We start from the raw sequence: 13,784 nt of genomic DNA on the forward strand, positions 1-13,784 counted from the left end.
ATATTATTGACAGTAATAGTAAAGATCCTTGTGAAACCCTTAAAAGGGAGAAAATCTTGAAGTAAGACAACAAGGTGCTCTCTTCTCTATAGCTCTAATCCCTCTGGATATACATCTTTTCACAAATAACTTTGACTTTGTCTCAATAATAATAGTGCAGAATTGCATGGTGCCTCTATTAGTGAAGAACATTCTACATCCTATGTACTGTATATACAATAAACATATATACAACATATAACAGATAACATCCAAAATCATTGTCATCAGCAAAAACACAAGGATGCTCTAAATTGATGAAAAATGTATAAAATACATTGCGTAATAAGGTGGTTTATTTCCTCAACATGATGAAAACACAAGAGCAGTTTCCAGTAAATAATCTTTTCTAGAGGACAGCTACAAGGACAAAGGAGCAGAGAGAGAGAGAAGTATGAGGGAATTCTGGTCCAGTTCTGCTCGTTGGCACGGACTAGTTCAGCCTAGCGGCCTAAATAATGCATGACCTCTTTCTCTCCCACCCAATCTCTCTCTGTCACACACGCACACACACACACACACACACACACACACACACACACACACACACACACACACACACACACACACACACACACACACACACACACACACACACACACACACACACACACACACACACACACACACACACACACACAAAGTTTAAGAGAGGAACTCCAACTATGTGAGTTTGAAGGCACAGCCAGAGAAACAAGGTGATTCCGGGGCAGGACAATAAAATGTGACAAAATAACGGCCGAGCCACCCTGCCTGCCTCTACCTGTGCGTGGCGGCTACCTCGCTGAACTGCTGTGGCTCGCACGCCTGTGGTGTCCAAACTGCTGCTGCGCTGCGGGCAAGCCCACGAGTTTATACACAGTTTTCCTTTGATAATGGTTAATGATTAATAGAAGATAATAGATTTAATTGTAAATGTTATTTATATTTATTTTGGCCCTTCAGCATTGAAGTTTTGGATTGTGGGACCCTCATGTGTCACCAACATCAGCGTGTCCATAAGATAAGATAAGATAAGATAAGATAAGATAAGATAAGATAAGATAAGATAAGATAAGATAAGATAAGATAAGATAAGATAAGATAAGATAAGATAAGATAAGATAATCCTTTATTAGTCCCGCGGTGGGGAAATTTGCAGGATTACAGCAGCAGAGTTGATAGTGCAAAAAAGAGACATAAGTAAAAAAATGAGCAAAACAGGTCTACTAAATAAGTAATCACACAGTAAAGAATAATAAATAAGTAAAAAAGAAAAGATTATATAGATATATATATATTGCACGGTGGATATATTGATTTATACTGTCAGTAATTTGGGCGGTGTGGTCTACTTTCAGAAATGATCTGTCCTGATTCTGTTTATTCAGCAGAATCCACTCTCACATATAGCTGAACAGACTTGGGTGAACGTGTTGCTGTTCCATGTCCATATTTTTATATTTTTAAAAGTGGTTGCCTGGGGGATATTGGCTTTCTAAAAGTGAGTTCCAATTGTTGGTATTGATCATCAACCTCAAACCACTGCAGTTCGACTGTGATTACTTTGAGCTATGAGGCTGTATTATTCACAGTGCTTAGCATGAAAGTCAATGAGAGAGATTCTTGCTCTACAAAATGAATATCAGCCCTAATGTTTGACTCCAAATGGAGAGGAAAATTAATATCCAGAGCAGAGAACACAGGACACTCTCAAAAGGTCAACGCTATCCTCTGCATTAATCACACAGGAATGTGAGTGAGGTATCAGTTTACTGGCTCTTGACATTTTCACCACTGGTTTTATGGATTTTCATCCTGACTTTGTCTTTTCAATAATTTTTTCAACATAACAATATTCTCTTGTGTTTTATATCACTTAATATACAGTATATATGTGTACAGTAAAATTGCTTGTATTGCTTAATGTTTGTAACACAGTGTAAAACCTGGAATAGAACACAAACAGATTATAATACAATTTGCTTATCAGCCAGCAATAACTGGTGAATTCTGACTTTGTTAAACTTGTTTTACAAACATCTGGACGGACCCAAACTCCACGGAAGGATATTTTTTTATTGACTTTTTAATTTGCTTTGAATACGATTTATATACTATAGGTAGCATTATAGTTTGTACTGAATGGTAGAATGTTTTGTGTATTGTCCTGTGCTGTATTGCGTCTCTGCTGTGTAGTATTTCTTACTGTTTTATTGCGGCTGTGTGCCATGTGTGGACTGTAAGGTTTGTTTTCATGGTAGAGGCTGGCTGTGCCGATAACACCAGAAGATGCAACTTAGGCTTCTGGCACCGGCTAAATAAATACACATCCCTTTACTGAACACGCACAAACAGACATAGATGTGCCCGAGCAGCAGAAGGAGATCTGTAGCAAAGCATCGCCTCACAGCCGTTAAAAAATGTTCTGGCAGGTATGATAAGGATAGATATGGTTGAGCTTCAGGTGAGCTGTGAGCTCAGCCTGCCTTCAAAGCTAAACCTTATCGTTCTGTGTCCTGAAGGTACAGGGGAAATTATCCAACCCTTTTAAGGCCGCCTTTATCGTGTCATGATGTTTGTTTTGTTATGGCTGCAATCCACCTCTTGGCAAGTTTTTCTCAACCTTTGGCTACAGAATATATATTTCTACACACACACACACACAGACTCAAAATCAAGTTTCACCTGTTTATCTTCTCTGGTGGATTTACACATCAACATAAGAACCATGGGAAAGAGTATTAATTGAGTGGTTAAATGTATAATGCGAGTTATTTCTAACTTTACCCCCTCTTATCCCTTAAATCTGTCAATCTGATCTGTTCTGTTGAAATCTATTTGACCAGTAAAGGGTTTCAGCAAGGAGACACACTCTTAAGCAGCACCACTGCTGGAAGGCTCCAGTGAATAATGGCTGGCAAAGTGCTTTGCTCTGACTGGACACTGAAGATCCCTGCTCACTTTTTTTTGTCTTGTCTTGTATAGTATACACAAATATGTGACAAAACAATACATACAGTTTGAACTGCCTTAAAAAACATGTCTGCCCATTTTTAACAGTGTGTGTGTGAGCCTCTGTGTATAGTAGGTACAGTATTTAATAATGCGTTTGGGGTGAAAGGGGAATGCCACTTTACCAGCTGGTTTTCTGTCAGTCTCTGGTCTTCCCCCGCTGTTAAAGCATGCAGTGACTCAGCGAGGAACCAATATGACAAAATACCGCACGGCAGGGGGCAGACTGATGAGGAGGTTGCACACCACATTCAAACAAACTCTCCTGCAGACTGAACAGGCTGAATGCTAATGTCTCTCCTAAATCTTCAAGCACCATGTACCACTGTAAAAAGATTCTCTCTTTCACATCTCCAGTGACATGCTCCCGCAGGAGGGCAACTTTTCATTAAGGCAGCAGACCTCCAGGCCAGAAAAGTAAATCCAATGATGAAGTGCCTTAAACCTGCATTATTTTTAGTGGCCAGTAGGGGGCGAATCATCTGGTTGTAAAGTCAGATTGCATAGAATTGCCTATGAGAAAGTGACCCTATTCTCCCTTGATTTATCACCTCAGTAAACATAGTAAACATGAGTTCATGGTCTCAATTGCAAGTTGCAGGTCTTCTTCAATACAGCATGATGTTCATTTAGTAAATTATGGTCCCACTTAGAATAAAATAGACCATAAAGCAGGGTATGCTTTAGGGCTGTGCTACTTTGTGGTTGTTACCACGGTGTTGTCTGGGAATTGTATGTGTTTACCTCTTACAACTTTAACCCTTTCACAGTATGTTTTCAGTTTATTAAAGTTATTTGTAACATTTTGGACACCTAAAAACGTCTTGTGTCACTTCTCGTTGCATAAAAACCAAGATGGCGACGCTCACAATGCCGAGCTTCAAAACAGCAGTCCATAAACAAATGGGTGACATCACTGTGACTACGTCCACTTCTTAAATACAGTCTATGCTTTTGCTACTGGAGTAAAAAACATTGTCAAATATAAAAAAATAAAAATAAAAAAAAAGACTAAAGCCAGAGGAAGATGTATAGGTATACCTAAAACAGACAATTTGTATTGACGAAAAAACTAAAATAAAAAATAAACATAGAAATATGATCAAAGTTTTAGAGACAGAACTAGTTCTACTGTATTGCAGCCTGTAGTCATATAATCTGATCTTCCTCAACATGTTTATTTCATGATGAAAAAACAAATTTAATGAGCCAATTAGAATCCCACTTTCAAACAAATCATTTTCCACTTTTACAATTGTCGATTTCACCATTTAGGGAATATACTGAAAACATACATAAAACTCCTGACATACAGTCTCATACGGGAAATGTTCTATTTAAGGAAAGAAATTCTAAAATGTTCACAAGAAATCTCATTTTCCTGTTGGAGTGCCAGAGGAAAACATATGCATGAGTGCACTGAGTGGCCTAAAAACGGCAGAGGTTTTGCAATGTGACCTCTCCTGATAATATGCAAACAGATGTTGCTGGTTGGACAGTGTCCAAATGGCTTGAGGAGAGGAGAAGAGAGTAGAGTAGAGATAAACAGCTCATACCTGCATTAAGTCAGATTAGCCTAAACAGTGATTTTTGCAGTGCTTGAGAATATTGCTAAATAAAACCCACAACGAAAAACGCCTTGGTTCTTTTCACAAATTTTATTTTTTTCTAAATCTTTGTCTCAACTCTGACTCCTCGATCTAATGATAACCTCTCAGAATGATTTCAATACGAGCAGAGCTCCCTCCTGCTTCTATTCTGGTTTCAATACTCAATTCACAAACCAAAACAAGGGGGAAACAATATCTGTCACTGTGAGTGACAGGGCTGCCAACTCAAAATGAAAGATATAGCCTGCAATTCTTCATCTTTATCCTCGTGCTCATGAATAGAGGCCTCTTTGTTGAAATCAATGGGTGGTACTAATGCTTTATCAAAGGGAGAGAAAAGAATAGGAGCAGCGATGCTCTCCAGATTGGGACGGAGCCTTCTCAAATCAGCAATTTATGCTAATGCTGCCAGCAGATCATGTTCCTAATTAGGTCCAAATGTACAATTGGGTGATTGGGTTAAAGCTGTGAAAAAGAGCTGTCAATCGGAAGATAAGAGAGGAGACAAGAAGGGAGGAGAGCTGAGAGGTGATAGAAGGAAATGGAACGAGATGACTGGCAAAGTGACAAAATACCTGAGTACACGGTCCAGCAAGACTGAGACACGCCAGGGATTTCAGGGAAGTGAGAAAGTACCTGGGAGGGTGTGCGCCTGCATGTGCAAGCCTTAGTGTGTTTGCCTTTTTGTGTGCGAGTGCATGTGTCTGAGCGCAAATACACAGTCTGCCCATTATGCAATTGGAGTGAGTGCAACTGGACCATTACAGTCCATTTAGGTTTCAAACAGTGAGACAGCACTTGGCACTTCATTTAGCCACACAAGCGTGTAACGGCAGCCAGCTTGTGCTCCCAAAGCTCCGCCGAAAAAGGAAAAAAAATAACACAGCCTCTTCCTGAGAGTTTCAAAGTGCTCTCTGAGCGACTGTGCTGCTGGGTATGCGGTCTGTGTGCAGGGAGGCTCGGGGATGGGAATTCTTCATTAGCAGTGAGCGACAGAGCGAGTAAACATATGCCGCGACACTTGGTGCTATCATACACAGTTGCTCACACTTAGCGCATAGCCATAGCATGCATTAGCATACAAAGACGAAAGCCTTCCTGTCATGCTGTAGATTAATACTTCTGCTTCATTTCCATTTCCTAAAACATATACAGAAGCTCCATCTAATATCTTAATCCGGCAGACACAGAGTGCATTCTTAATGCCCTGTGAGTCAATACCTTATTGATCTGTGTTCTTAATTGCAAAGTGAGTTTTTTCACTGGCTTTACTAGACCTTAGACCAGACTTTCTTCTTATCTATTGTTTATAACTGCTTTTTTTACAGACCACTTTATTGTCTGCCGTCAGTCAGGATGTAGTTTTGTGACTTCATTTTCAAGTATTGAAGAATATAAGAGAAAAATGAATACTGCTCAATAGCTTATGCGTTATACTGTTATTCTTTGCAACTGCACTCAGTAGAAAAGCATATCAATCATCTACCTGTGCGTGTGTTAACAGTAACAGGTAGAGGTGGGAAATTGTTGCCGTGTGACTATATGTGAACCAGTGTTTCGTTAAGTGTATGCCTAGGGTGCTAGTAATTACTGTGCTGTTTAATAAATAATTCAGAAGATATCACATTGAGATACGGTAGTTGTCTGATTTTGTTTAAAAATACTGAATATGGCTACTTTAAACTAAGCAAAGTCCTAAACATTGAAATGGTGTTTAATGTTCAGGAAAAATGTCAAACTATTTCTTTCAAATTGTAACATTTCCTTAGTTTGAATGGAGAGTTAGATGTTGCTGCTAAAAGCTATGTAACCAACTATAACATCCACCAAATCAATGTATCACAGCGTAAGGCCGGCTTTACCAGCAAAGTCCTTTAAACCTTTATTTGTGGTGCTAGGAGAAGGCAGTGTAGCGTAGCAATTGTGTTGGTTTCTTGGATAATCCTCTTGTTTGCTCAAGCTCTCTCTCTCTCTCTTCTCTCTCTCTTCTCTCTCTCTCGCAAATGTTCACTTTCCCATCTGATCCACTCCCACTGTGTGATCATTATCTTTGGCATATTGCAGACACTGAGTCGTGATGGGGTTATTATAGAGACAGGGGCCGACACACTCAGCATGTCACTTCTCATTAACAGGACTACAACCCCCATCCATCAGTGTGAATGCGTGGTCATTGACCTACCCTCCTTTGATGTAGTCCAGGAAGGTGACTTCAATGTCCACCAGGAATGAAAGCAGCGTTACCTGTCAGCAAAAGGGCCACAATTAGCTTTGTGTCAATGATAATCACTTGCGGGTGTTGCCTCTGACGGCACATACAGTTTGTAATCCTTTCCGACCAGTTCAGTTACAAAATGAAACACTCAGCAGTATGAAAGAGGTACCCATCTGGATCTACTATAGTATATTTTTGCATTTCAAATCCAGCCAAGCAGCTATGTATCAAGGAAAAGAAGGATTCATGATTGATGTACATTTCCTCACCGTTCCAGAGTTGAGGTATTTTTTCTTCTTCCCTTTCTTCTTTGGATTTATCACCTAAAAAGAAGACAAGATTCTCTGCTGTGATTTTGACTTGATTTTAACACATTCAGTCATTAATTCTTCAATTCAGTCTTTTATTTGTGTTTTATAAGGCTGTTTTTTTTAAAGGTGACATGTGTAGGATTTGGAGACATCTAGCGGTGAGGTCACGGATTGAAATCAACTGAAACTTCTTCCCTGCGTTGAGCGTCTAACTTCTCAAACGTGAGTGGCCTAATCTAGAGCCAGTGTTTGGTTTGTCCTTTCTGGGTTTCTATAGCAACATGGCGGAGCAACATGGAAGACTCCGTAAAGTGGACCCGCTTCATATGTAGATATAAACAGTTCATTCTGAGGTAATGAAAACACAATGATTCTTATTTTCAGGTGATTATCCACAATATAAAACATACTTATTAACATTATATATTATTTCGGCCTAAATGCTACACTTTATTCCTTTTTTTGCAGAACTGGCACCTCCTGAGGGATATATCTGGCTCTTTATCTACCAAATGCTTCACAGTGTTCACTAGTTAGCTGCTAACTTTTCTACGCCATATAGTGCTTGGCAGGCAGTGTAGAATGGGATTTATCGTTGTATAAAAAATGTATTACAAATAAATCCACTTTAAGGAGCATACTTTTTAGATTCCTCTTATCAGTTCCTATTTAACCTTTGTTGGATAAATCAAGATTCCTACGCATCCAAACAAGCTTAACGTTTCTCTTTAAGACCATGTTGTTTTTGGGCCTCCATTAATTTAGTCTCTGATGTTGCAGCCCAAGCTCATTAAAACATACAACTATTCCTGTTATATAGGGACAGCCAAAGACAACCAAAACTCCTTTTGAATCCTTAACACTGCATCAGCGCTGTTAAATCAGAGCTTTATGGTCCAATTAAACTGTGCCAAGGTTAAACAGAAAGAGAGGACCTCCGGGAAACAACATACAAATGTGTGGATTTATGCATTTCTCCTTGGTTCACATTGCAATACGTACAAGGACAAGTTTGCCTCTGGAGGTGAGGTACAATGATTGAAACGTGGTTATACCACAACACACACACACACACACACACACACACACACACACACACACACACACACACACACACACACACACACACACACACACACACACACACACACACACACACACACACACACACACACACACACACACACACACACACACACACGAGGGACTTTAGCAATCCGAAGCCATCTCCTCTCTAACCGCCAGACTTAAGTTGGAAGCCAGGGTCAAGAAACATGTCAGAAATCACAAGATGGCTTTGTGTGTGTGTGTGTGTGTGTGTGTGTCTGTGATTCTATGTGTTTGCTGTTCTTCACATACTTGTCGCTGTGCCTCTCTGTGCACCTTTGTGCGTGTGCACATCTGAGCGCTATTAGGCAAACAGCAGCTGTTTAAAATGACAGTCCCCTGTGTGCTCTCCTCTCCGTGTGGTACTCTGTTAATCAAGAAGTGTTGACTCTTCCTGGGAGAAGATAAGCCATCTCCATCATGACTGTCTGTCAGTGTGTGCGCGCATGTGTGTGTGTGTGTGTGTGTGTGTGTGTGTGTGTGTGTGTGTGTGTGTGTGTGTGTGTGTGTGCGTGCGTGCGTGTGCATGAGGAAGTGAGGATAAAGATTGTGATTGGCATTATCTAAGTCTTATAGGAGCTCCATCTTCTTAATCAGTGGGTATTCGCCACACAAAAATATACAGTATAATATGTTGGATTATGGGAAGGGGACATATTTATATCAAACTATGTATAAGAAATTAATATATTTTTTATGATTTTATTGTTTTAATTTTTTTTGGCTACATACCTTTTTCAGGCCATTAACGGGACAAATTTCCATTCTTAATCCAGCCTGACCTGTAAACAACTAAATTACATCATCTGATGTGAAGTCTCATGTTCAAGCATCAGGTTTGTGTCTTTTTATATGGGAGGTGACTCAATCAAAGAAACATTGACATGATCTATAATGTTTTTATCTGCTTAAAGCTAAAGCTGTTTATTTCTACATTAAAGGAACAGTGTGGATTTGGTGACGTCTTCCGGTGTGGATGAGGATTGAAACCAACTAAATACCAGTCTGCTCACTCCTCCTTTTTCAAGACGGTGGTAATGTGAGCCACAGGGTAAACGCCGTTCGCCTCACTCAGAGGGCATCTTCACCATATTAACACTACTTTAGGAGCAACGGAAGTCAGAGGGCGGCTGGCGGTAACACAGTTTTGCACCCTGCGGCTCACGTTAAAGCAGTTTCACAAGTGTGTTGTAGAACTACGATGGCCTTTGCTTGAGCCAGTGTTTGGTTTGTCCGTTCTGGGCTACTGTAGAAACATGGGGGTTGACGTTGAAGAGGACCCACTCCCTATGCAGATAAGCTAACAAAAACAAGACCATTCTTAGTTTCGGGTGATTATACACTACTGAAAACATAGTTACACAACCTGTAAAACTGTCTTAAGCTGAGTAACAGCAGGATGCGTTTTATTTTTCTAACAAAAATCTGTTTCAGAACTGAAATAGCGGTTTGAGTTTTACCAAGATTACCAAGATTAAACTTCACTAGAAAATGTTCCAGAAGGAAACCCAATCAGTCAATTACAGTGTATGTGAGTGACCTGTTGACCTGTACACCGGTCCGGAGAGGAGAATCATTGTTGACTTGGACACAGTAACACACATGTACATGCAAGCTCACACAAAGATACACACACAGACACAAACTGACCTCATAGACGTTGAACTGGCTCTGCCCTCTGGATAGTTCTCTGTAGCTGGTGCTGAACTCTCCGATAAAGTCGTGACTATGGAGAGCAGCGAGGAAGACCCAGAGCGAGAACAAAAAATACATGTTAAAACAATAGAACTCTATGGCAATTAATTCCATTTCATTATTTTTAGATAGCCCATCCAGACCACAACAGAGTGACGATCCAAATAACTTGAAGCAAAGCCCCGGTGATGTAGTTAGTTGTTAGTGAATATGAAAGCAACTCAACCATTAAAAAGAAGCCAGTTAATGTTTTTAAGTACACGGACAATGGTTAAAACGAACATTTAGGCTAAATTCAACCAAACAGCTTATTATTCAAAATCGTAGAATTTCTGGGTCCCATAGAAAAAACATTACACCGAAATGTCACTGTGTTCCCGCAATCAGATTGAGAGTGACACTGAATAGATTGCATAAAGAATAGAGAAAAAACTCCCCGTTCAACTACAGCTTGACAAATGTCACTCCTCTTTCATCCCGCCTGACTGTCATCAGCCAGAATCCAGACTCATCATTAAGCAGTCAATCTGTGACAATCCTGCACCCAGCCTCCTTACCTACTGAAAACATAAACTAGTGTTAATTATGTGTAACTCGGATTAGATCAGCTGTACACAGGAAGCTATCGTGTGTTGAATCTTAATGCAATCAGGATAAGAAGTAATAAGGGAATCTATAGCTGCCTAGTTATCAGTGATTATAGAGGTTATCATGCACATCAGACTTATATCTGTGCAACAACCTGCGATCCTCACAATCTTGTTACTAAACTCAAAAACACAAAATTGCCTGAACAGGTGTTGAGAAGTTTTGGACTGACTTGTGTTGGCGTATTGGTTGTTTTAATAATTGTTATTTTCACGAGACAATGAAAATTTGACCCAGGGAGTCCAGTTGGAGTAAAATAACTTTTCTAGCAAGTTATCACGGTGGCAATAATTACATTTATTAGTGCCAATCACAACGTTAACAGTAAAATTATGTCACGTTGCTTTTTTGCCCGACAACATTGCGTGCACTGCACTGGCACCCCCCCTGCATCAACAAAGTAGGGATGGACAGGTCTATACTGAAGATAACTTCGATATTTTTCAACCTGGACCCTATTTTCCCATGATTTTGTATCTAAGTGTCTAATAGGGACAACAATTTTTGAAATTGGTCCAGTACTGAGCGAAGGCAGCCCCTAAACGTGCTGCAATGATGTCATTATTGTGTCATGTGATAGAGGAGTGCCGGTGTGAGTATAGAAAGCTAAGCTTAGAGATATCTAAAGTTACCCAGTGTTGTGTTTTATCATTAAAAACTTGAGTGTGTCTTCACGTGCATGTGATTAAGTCATTAACATAGAATGGTAAAAAAAGTTTTACAAATCCCTGTTAGGAAATTAAATGTATTCATAAGAAGCCTTCATAATTTTAAATTTAACATTTTTAAATTTTAAATTTCAACCATGACACATGGCTCTTCCCTACAAAAAAACCACATTAGCTGCTTTTAATAATGAAACCTATTAGATTCTATATTTAGCCTGTAATTAGCTCCCTGGTATTACTTGCTATCGGATAAGGACCAACTTTTTTTGTGGCATCAACCACCCCTAGAACGCAATGGCTATATGCAAATCAATGAGGTGTCTGTGTTTTTTGACGCAGTGCGGTTGTCCGCCAAAAGCTTCGCTTAAGCTTCTGCAGTAAAGTAACAAACAGCAGATGTGTTGAGCCAGATGAAGACATAATTTGTCCCGGGAAGTATTATGATATGTGTTTTCCAGGCTGTAATTTAAAGGGTTTTAATGGAAGTTAAATTACACAAAAAACAGTATAAGTGTGCAAATAAAAGAGAGTAATTACCTGCCATCTCTGTCCCAGTCGTACACCTCAACCTTGATTGTTCTGTTGGGAGAAGCACAAATGGGGATCAGATTAAAAAATTTGCCTACCGTAATGGGCTCTCTTCATCTCCAAATACATCTATCTCTGCATCCCATTATAGCTTACAAGGAAATGGAGGGAGAAAAAAAATTGAATAGCCTGCAAGAGGCAGATATGCTGCGCTATCACTTCATCTACTGTATCTCCAACAGGAGGGTCATTTCCATCTGACAAAAGCAGGAGGACGATACGTAGAGAGCGAGAGGGCTGAGGCAAAAGGATAAAATAAAATAAACAGAGACTGAATTAAAATACGAGAGAGCAAAAGGCACGGGAGTGGAAGAGGGAGAGGGCAAGGGGAAGGTACTCTGGTGAGATAACGATTCAAAACTGAGAGAGAATAAATAAAAGAGACAAAACCGTGTAGTGCTCACAATCTCAGTCGATTAGGTTTGTCAATCTCAACTGCAGAGACGGGTCAAATTATGCATAAAAGTTTTTGAGCAGACTGTAGTATTTCATGAATCTTGTATGACTTCCTTCTGCACTTACTGTGATTGCTTTAGAGCTTGACCAACCTTCTGAAACAAATGGCACCTAATTTAAAACCTGAGGCAAAAGTGCATCTTTAGCAGCCTTGTCATCATTCTATAAAGGAAGAAGAGGCAAAGCACCATTAATGGGTCTTAGAGCTGCTTGAAGAGCAAGATGCCCATTAGAGGAAAGGAGGCAGGAACGGGCTTGCTGATAGTGATGGGTACTCCGGGAATTAATGTGTCTCCTGGTTGCCGTAATGTTTAATGATGTGGGTGTATATGCATGTATTTTAAGGGCGGTGGTCTCATTAAGTCAGTGTTATGCCACATCTCGGTAGGAAACATCCCCTCACTCTGAGCTTTGATAAGGTGACAGGAAATTGACAATGATTTCACCTGTTGAACTTGTAGTCTCACTGCATGTTTTGTGCATGTGTGTGAACAAACACGGGTCCATCAGAAGACCTGGCAGCAGAAAGACACAGTTCTCTATTGTTTGGCAGCGTGAGCTCCTCCTTATCTCTTCTCCCAGGCTGCTGAGAGACAGATTCAATGTGTATATGTGTGTGTGTGTGTGTGTGTGTACGTGTACTGTATGTGCAGTCCACTGAGTTTCCTGAGTCCCACGTTGATAAGACTCCTCTAATAAGCTTATTGGATCAAACCTTAGATCAATGCTGCTGTCTGCTAGCTGAGCTAAGCTAAACCCTGTAGCCTTTTTCGCTACACGGCTGCTGTAGACACCAGAGATGGACGCAAACACATAACTTACGTGAGGGAGACGCACTTTGTCCTACTGATTTGTTTTCATACTGGGACTTTGAGCGATGCAAACGCATTTAAAAAGCTGGAAACGCAGTTTTGAGGTTTAACAGAGGTCACATGTAAAATTTTAAGAGGCAATTTAAAAGTGACAGACCTATCTCTCTTATCGGGTCTACATTTTTTGCAGAATCTAATTACTTCCTAGATGTTTCCTGGATAGGGGAGGTTATAATCAAAGGGAATACATAGACAGGGCTCAGATGTTTCAATGTTTTAATTAGTTAATTCCAATTAATTGCCAATGTAACATAGAGAACTTTTAGTCAGAGCACTGCAGGTCAGCTTAACATGCAACATTGTGTTTTTTTCGAAGGCAAGCAGACAAATAAAACTACCTAAAGACCTTCAAATAACAAATACTATAAAGATGAACTTTTAGCTCAGCTATTTTCCCCATAGTAATCACCAAATTTTGGGAATATACAGTTACCAAAAAATAAAAAAATAACAGAGAAGTAGCAAAATGTACTGCCATACCTTTTAATATAGATACGATATTAAGAATGGAAATTCATAAAATAGCATCCTTTAGAGATAGCAGTGAGACCCCTGTCCATCACCATATCAATAATAGCAAG

The 13,784-nt window shown here is 39.8% G+C and overlaps 1 protein-coding gene across 2 annotated transcripts in view; it reads right to left on the minus strand.

The window, feature by feature from the left end:
• LOC129112333 (copine-8) overlaps positions 1-13,784 on the minus strand; it is a 77,229-nt gene that overhangs the window by 16,880 nt on the left and 46,565 nt on the right. For both annotated transcript variants that reach the window (XM_054624386.1, XM_054624387.1), the window contains exons 10-13: positions 11,825-11,866; positions 9,927-10,002; positions 7,128-7,181; positions 6,826-6,887 (exon numbers count right to left, since the gene is read on the minus strand). In XM_054624386.1, coding sequence (XP_054480361.1) covers positions 6,826-6,887; positions 7,128-7,181; positions 9,927-10,002; positions 11,825-11,866 — 234 coding nt within the window. The remainder of the gene's footprint in view (positions 1-6,825; positions 6,888-7,127; positions 7,182-9,926; positions 10,003-11,824; positions 11,867-13,784) is intronic.

The sequence above is a fragment of the Anoplopoma fimbria genome, chromosome 23, assembly GCF_027596085.1.
Source record: "Anoplopoma fimbria isolate UVic2021 breed Golden Eagle Sablefish chromosome 23, Afim_UVic_2022, whole genome shotgun sequence".
In the NCBI taxonomy this organism is placed as follows: Eukaryota; Metazoa; Chordata; class Actinopteri; order Perciformes; family Anoplopomatidae; genus Anoplopoma; species Anoplopoma fimbria.